Below are 7,660 nucleotides of genomic sequence, written 5' to 3' on the forward strand. Positions count from 1 at the left end.
CCACTTTGTCTGAATGCAAAGTGCGTGCCACTAAACAAACAAGGTTCGAAAGTACTGTTTAGAGCTCAACAGAAGATACAACCAGCCAGGGGAAGAAAATCTAAAACTTGCTCAGTAGACAATGACTGCAGACGGACAAACTTATGTATGTGAAGATATAGATACCTATACACATTCATGTGATGCACATGGCGAGACAGGAAAACTCACTCGACAACCTAGATTATATGCATAAATAGTAAATGACGTCTTTATCTGCCCAAAAATCTGGAGAAAAAAACAGGTGAGAATGTGAAAATAAAATTAAATCTCTCTCCATGTTTTGGAAGTCTGAATGATTCTCCAACTAGTACATACATATAATTATTTCTGTACTTAACATAGATGGACAATTTTGGTTTTGGTTCAATAGCATTATACATACTGACCCTTTTTTTTCTCTCATGTCATCTTGTGCTATACTATAAGAAGAGAAATGAGAACTGACTGACAATTGTGCAAGAAACCAGAGATGATTGAGACAGAAAACAAGGAAACCCTTAAATTGTACTCAAATAACAGTAAGATGTTATACATTTAACAATTTAACAGAGCAGCAGATACAAAAAAACAACATGGTTTTACCAGTCTTATATAGTAACTGTTCGAAAGAAACTAACTTGTCTGAAACAAGAAATTCGGTCATTCTTACAGCTCAAGAAGCCTACTGTAAATATTGCAAGGCTTCTTCTACTTGGTTGGTTCTTTTTTGTTCATATATGTACATTAGAAAATTTCTACACTATAACTTGAGCAAGATTTTTTTGGAGGCGGCACCGAGTATTCTTGACTCTTCAGATTTGACCTTTGTGGCAGCAATGGGGCATCCTAGAGAAGCAGATAAAACTTCACCGTCTTGCAAAAAGTGTATTCGGTTCACATTGAGGACCATAATCAAAAGATAAGCATGAACTATTAACCTGTTAGGGCCAGGAACAAAAGACAAGTTAAGAGACAACTATAGAGAAAGGGACTTGTTTCAATTGGAATATCTAAGATTGGACCAAGATAGAAGAACTTTCTCTTACTACCACACAAAATGAAATGAAATTCCATATAAAAGAAAATACAGTTGTCAAAAATATCAAACTTATATAAGCCTAGTAATGTTGAAATCTTCAAGTAATAAGGATCGTTTTCCTGGATCTAAGATATTCACGTAGAACCACAAGAAATCGTTATCTGCTTATAGTGGGATGCTTGGAAGTAGGAAAATCGGTTTAAAACCAACTTACTGCTTGGAGTATTGCCACTGGGTGTTCCACCATGGCTGGGTAAACCATTGAGTCCAATCTTCTGACCCTGCTGCATTGGTTGAGAACCATAATTGAACATATTCATGGGCTGAAACAAATTTAAAAAAAAAAAAAAACTTATCAGGAAATTTCCAATACAACCAACCTAGGACCTGGAACATGCAATCAGACACAAAATACATTTATACGCCTGTGAGTGTCTGTGTATGTATATGTATGTATATTATTGAAGTAATTGAAGAACAGCTAGCTACATTTTGAGATAGATGTACAATATTGTTCCTGTGGCACAACCAAAATTATGGGTATAATCTTGCATTTGATTGATTTCACATGAAACTAGAGAAACCTTTAAAGATGGAGATAACAAACCTGAGCAGTTTGCATGTGGTGGAAGCCCATGTAGCGTGCGTATGGTTCAGAAAAATTTGGGTTTTGCATTTGATTTTGAAAGTTCACTTGATTTAATATAGCAGGTGGGCACATAGAAGGCTGATTTTGTGCAGTAGCTAAAGATATAGCCTGATCAACCAGTGGAACCCTTGGTAATTGCATCGGACTATGCATAGAAGGCAACAGAGGTGGGCCCATTCCCATACCCATTTGTGACAGGTAGTGCTGGACACCAGGAAACATCATTGGAGCCATTCCACCTCCCATCCACATTAACTAATTTTACAAAGAACCAGAAATGAGTATACTTGGAAAGAAAGAATATTTATACGTGCAAATATGAGACTATGTGAATTTTGAAGACCTGAACTTGTAATTGAAGTGACTTCAAGTAATCAATTGCCTCATCTAGCATCGATGCTTTATCTGACTGTAAATCAGGAAGAAAACAAAAAGACGCAAAATAAAAATCAGAAACAGAAAAATAAGCTTTAACCGATTTTTTAGTGAAACTGCAAGTGAGAAAAATTGGACCTTGTTACAATGAGGTATAAGCTCTTGAAGTGCTTTCATCTTCTCATTGATTCTATCTCTCCGTCTCTGAATTAAATATGTTTAGAGATGAGAAGCGAGAGACAACATTCATAAGATAATACTTATTCAAGATACGTTTCTGGAACCTACCCTCTCAGAGAGATTATGAACTTCAGCAGCGCGGCTCCTGCGGTTGGACCCAGATCTTTGAGGTGGCTTTTTTGCTTCAGCTGACTCAAATTCAGCCTCCTAAACGATTATACAGGTTTAGGGGGCTTGCCGTGAACATCAAGTTTATTACTTAATAAATGCAAATTAAGAGACACAAATAAAATTGCTAACCTCGCTCGGGCACTCAGACTCGTCCACATCTCTTCCTTTTCTTTTGTGGCTGTGGGTACTAGTTGATTGTTTTCCCATTCCTCCAAAACTACCCCCAGATCCACCAGAAGACGAAGTAACAGTTGGCTCAAGCGTCTCTGTTCTCCCTCTCTCACCATGGGAAAATACCATTTGCAAATGCTCCTTACTTGGTCCTGTAAATATGCCAGCAGTGCCAAGAGCATTGCTTGAAACCCGACTCAAATCAGCATCATTTATTACTTGGTTGCTGCCGCAGTGACTTGACGCAATCGTCATCAATGAAGACTCACCAACATCTACTCTAGTAACTTGCCTCGATCCTTTCCCTATAGTCCGTCCGTTTGAAGATCCTAGTTCGGCTTTAATTGGCTTGGAAAAATGAGAAAAGTTTTGGATCTTATCCGTTCCTTCCATATTAGGATCTTGTCGTGCAGAATCAGGAATCTTTAACTGAGGAGGAGGCATTGGATTTTGAACCAAATTTACATTGTTGGACTGTTTGATTCCGGTTTGTTGTGATCTCACCACACTACTAGTGAAAAGAACATTAGTTTCCTCTGAACCACCAAAACTAACATTTTTTTCTCCTTGATAGTGTTTGACTTGTTTCTCAGTTTCAATTGGGTGAGGATTTGGTAATTCACAAAAGAAGTTTGGAAAGAATTCCTTATCTAGAGAATCTTCAAGAGGGTAATGGATCCACGAAGCAGTATCATCTTCTTGAATCAAATGACCGAAATTCCCAAAAGATCCAACACCCTTGGTCATTTGTCTCTCAGGCTTCTGAATATGTCCAAATTCATGAGGTGTAGGACTTGGTTTCCTATGTGTTTGGCTATGCAAAACTACCTGACCGTTGTGCCATAACAGCTCTACAAGCTCGTGATCAAGCCTGCAAAATTGATGTCAAAATCAAATACTTAATCATGTCCAAAAAAATCTAGTAAAACCAAACTGCCATGTCAAGCAAAAGTATCAATGGGTAGGAGGAGGAGGAGGAGGAGGAGACAAGCATCAGTTCATAGAGAGAGACCAACCCCATGGATTTTTTCTGGTTTCCAACCGAAGGAAGAAGATCATCTTCCATACTCCAATCAGGAACACAATGGTTCATGAGTCTTGTGACAACTTTATCTGCAAGATAGGAGGAAAAACAACATCAGTTTCAGAAGACTGAAGGAAAATACTCTCAACTTTACTGCTTACAAAGTAAAATCTATTGGCATAAAAACAAAAACATCCTTAATAAAAAAGCGAAAGAGTTCGCTTCAGAATTGAAATAAAGTTCATCTCTAAAGTTAACTAAGGTCCTTAATTAACACCGTCTCTATTTGCTATAGAAAAATAAAAATCTATAATTATAAAGTCAAAATTTCCAAATCAACCCATTGACGATAAACCAAAAGTATCAAATAAGAAAACAACACAGATTTAAATCATACATGAAAAACAGTTATCACATTACCAACCAGTACAGAAAACATACTCTGTTCTTAAACAAACCCAAAAAGGATAAATTTTTATGAAGAATCTTTTGTTTTTGAAAAGAAAATGAAACAAGGAAACCCACCTGATTTAGAGCTTCTTTCTTCTGCTTAGCCTCTCTCTCTCTCTACGGTCCTCTCTATCTCTGAATTCTGATGCTGGTTGGTCTAATATGTGCTTATGCCTCTGAGGTTGACACCTTTAACTACACAGAACGCTGGGGGATCTCATGTGTATTCCACGTGAGTAAGTATCAAATTATAAACGGGGTTTCTTTCCTTAATTGTTTTCATAAAAGTAATCATTGTTTTTGGGATAATTAAGGTTACTAAACTATTATTATTGACTACTTGGTTTGTTCTTTTATTTTATTTTTGATATTTCGAGAAAGGATTTTGATTTCGACTGTTGTTTCTTTCTCTTCATTTCTTTTTTTATTTGTTCTGTGACGAACACGTGCGGTATGTTTGAGGAAAATTATTAAATGAGGATTTTTATCTTTTTTTTCGACTGGTTAGTACAACGGTTAGTTAGTGGTCCCTAAATATTATCTACAATTACGAGGTTCAGAGGGTCGAATTATCATATCTTTTCCAAAGGAGGGAGCATGAGAACCATCAGGCCACTTAATGATCCTCTGTTAACCGAGGATCCCTACAAATGAGAATAAATATCCAAGACTCCAAATTTAATCTACCTTACTGAAACAAGTAATGCAGTTTAACCAAAAATTGATAGTGGAATCAAATGTGCTTTAACTTTGGTAATGACTAAATACAACTCACGCTTTGATTAAACACAACTGAAATTCTACCTCATCTAATTTGTTTTAAAAACAACTAAATACCACCCCACAAAGTCAAGTCAAACCCTTTTTTAACCTAAATAAACTAACCAAAAATAACTTGCCGTTTTTATTAACTATATCATAATACTAATCTTTTCCTTCTTCTCCACTAAATCATACGTTAAGTGTCTAACTACAGCAAGCAAAGAAAAGAAACAAAAATGACAAAAAGAGATGCAATTCTCTAATCCAGCTATTGATCTTTCATGTACAATAGTTGTAAAATATATTGTCCAAGTTCTTTAATGCATTAATCACAATGATAAAGAAGCAACTTAGAATCATCGATATAAACTAAAACAAAAATATCATAATCATTAAACAAAATTAGTATCATCATCACATAACCAATGAGAAAAAATATTGAATCAAAAACTTTTCAAAGAATTTTCTTAAGGATATCTTCTATGTTAGTGAACTAATTTACAGGTGTTCTAATTTACGCAAGTGTCCTAAGATGAGCTCAACGAGAACAGGAATCTCGTGTGGAACAAAAAAAAAAAGTGAACTAATTTACGTTTGGAAAATTTAATTTGGGAGGGGTTTTAATCGTTGATACTTCCAATACTTCAATTTTTGGGAGTTTTACTTTCTTCTCAGGTTTTTTGGTGGAGAACATGAAAGGGGTGTTGGAGGGGGGTTCTTAAAATTAATTTCTTTCGTATGTTTATGCAATCCTTCAAATTAATTAGGAGGCTATATCCATCTCGGGAGTGATCTTTTGTCCTCTCTATCAGGAAAAAAAAACTTTGAGATTAGATTTGAAAGGTATATTAAGAAAGAAAATATTAGCAACATATAAAATCAAATCGATCAACTGGTTTGAATTGTATTTAAAAAAATTGTTAGAAGTATGTTGGGTTGGGTTGCATCTAGCAAATTACATAATAGTGGCGGTTGTATTTAGTCTGGGTTGAATTTAATCCAATTGTGGGTTATATTTAGTACTACCCTAATCTTTCGGATCCATTTTTCTCTCATTTTTCCTTTTAATAGGCGGACGATCATTTAACCCAATTATTTCTTTTTTTCATTAGATTTTCTGAACTCCCAGAGATTGAGCTTCTTTTTTCATTCTGCGACATGCTTATTTTTCATGTTTGTTTTGATTTCCATCTATTCATGTTTGTTTTTCAACCGAATTTACTAAATCAATTAATCTCTATTTCTTTCGATTCCTCTTAATTTTTATTCGGTAAGATAAACATGCTTTAATTTCGTTTTCTATCATCCTCTTTCCCTTATTTTCTCTGTTTGAAGTTTGTTCTTCCAAATTGTTTGGACTATATATCCTTTGAAGGATATAGTCGTCGGGGGTTTAAGGATGGATCTCTTAAACATTAGGTCAGTCCTTTTAACTTTTTAACTTTATCAAACAACCCTTACCTCGGCCTTCTTTTATATGATGATAATTACTAATTTAGTAGGATTAGGAAAAGCCCCTGCTTCATCAATATTCTTCGGTTTCTAGGTTGCAATTCCTTCATATATAGGTTTTTCAAACAACGATACCTGAACTAGTAAATGTTTTTGTGTGCAAGTTTAAGTGTTTGATATCTCCCTATTCTTATAATTACAATCGTTTCAAGTGAGTCTTCGAATATCTAATGGGTTCCTTCTAATATCCTCTATTTATTTTTGAATCATCTTAAAAGGCTCAGTAAATTCTTATAAACTAACAAACATCATAATACAAAGATTTTCATCAAACATAATTTAAAACTGCACATAATTGAATAGGTCTTAGTACCTTAAAAATATCTGCCCATAATAGAAATTAAGAGTACGAAATTAAAAGTTTCAAAGCAAAAGTAGGAAACAAGAAAAATCAAGTTTTTATTCATTTCAGCCGCTAGCAAAAGAGATACATCTTGCTTCTCCTATTCCTCATCAAAATTGGAGTGCTTTGGCCTTCCTCTCTTCTGCAGATATTGATCGCTATCGTATGCGCCATAAATAAATTCACTTTCTTAAAGTATATGATTAGTAAGAGTTCGTTCCACGGGAGGCAATTGTTGTTATTATATTTTCAATTTCTTAAGCAACCAAGGGTTTTTTTTTTTTTTTTTGATTTTTCTGCAAAGTAATAAAAAATAAATAGTAGAAAGTAATCAATGAGTTGAGAATAGTGTTTTTGGCTTAACGAAATTTCGGTGCAATTGCAGTGCTATAATGTCTATGTTTGTTTCAATTTCTTCCGGTTAAGAGAAATAATTATGCAAGTCAATTTACTTGGTTTGTATGTATTGTTCATGGCTTAACAAAATACGGGATCATTTGTTTAGTCCAATTCGATTCCGGATAAGAGAAACTAAGTTAATTCTGATCTTAGTTAGACCTATCAAATTGAAGGATTCGGTTATTCAAGTCTAATCGAATGCCTTGACAAGAAATACTAGTTAACTAACCTAGTACTTGTCTTTCCTAAAGTGAAAGGTCTAAGTTATTGTTTGAATAATTAGAACCTGATGAGAAAAATAAAATAATTTTGATCTTTATTTTGGTCTTATCGAAATAAGCGATTATATTTGTGTAATCGGTTTAGCAAGGGAACTAAGTTTCTTAGTTAATTTGTTAAACAATTAAGGAAAATTGCTTCGGGAAGTTGTCTCCTTGATAACATATTAAAAACAAATTACTTGTAGTTTCGGTTTTGATATTGGTTATCTAAAATGGTACGTAAAACCTTCACGCTTAACTCTTATAGGTTGTACAAGTCTTTTAGATTCATAAGATCCTTTCG

At 34.4% G+C, this 7,660-nt stretch overlaps 1 protein-coding gene across 2 annotated transcripts; it reads right to left on the reverse strand.

Annotated features, from left to right (window-relative positions):
• Positions 1 to 517: 517 nt before the first annotated feature.
• Positions 518 to 4,289, reverse strand: LOC113281592 (transcription factor PIF4-like). Of its 2 annotated transcripts, none has more exons than XM_026530390.1 (9): positions 4,156 to 4,289; positions 3,623 to 3,719; positions 2,565 to 3,477; positions 2,373 to 2,471; positions 2,223 to 2,288; positions 2,059 to 2,118; positions 1,668 to 1,964; positions 1,275 to 1,383; positions 518 to 959 (listed from the first exon to the last, which is right to left on the reverse strand). In XM_026530390.1, the coding sequence occupies exons 2-9, from the start codon at positions 3,697 to 3,699 to the stop codon at positions 955 to 957; spliced, it is 1,626 nt and encodes a 541-aa protein (XP_026386175.1). In that variant the 5' UTR covers positions 3,700 to 3,719; positions 4,156 to 4,289; the 3' UTR covers positions 518 to 954. The 2 variants fall into 2 exon arrangements, with proteins under 2 accessions (XP_026386175.1, XP_026386167.1); XM_026530382.1 differs by having other exon boundaries at positions 2,053 to 2,118.
• Between the last annotated feature and the right edge of the window lie 3,371 nt (positions 4,290 to 7,660).

This window comes from Papaver somniferum, chromosome 1 (genome assembly GCF_003573695.1).
Source record: "Papaver somniferum cultivar HN1 chromosome 1, ASM357369v1, whole genome shotgun sequence".
Lineage (NCBI taxonomy): Eukaryota > Viridiplantae > Streptophyta > Magnoliopsida > Ranunculales > Papaveraceae > Papaver > Papaver somniferum.

Excerpts from the sequence above, each read along its gene's own strand:
- LOC113281592 (XM_026530382.1), bottom strand. The coding sequence starts at position 3,699 with ATGAACCATTGTGTTCCTGATTGGAGTATGGAAGATGATCTTCTTCCT. Across the intron at positions 1,965-2,052 it reads CACTTCAATTACAAGTTCAG|TTAATGTGGATGGGAGGTGG; the intron begins GTCTTCAAAATT and ends TTGTAAAATTAG. Across the intron at positions 1,384-1,667 it reads ACCACATGCAAACTGCTCAG|CCCATGAATATGTTCAATTA; the intron begins GTTTGTTATCTC and ends AATTTGTTTCAG.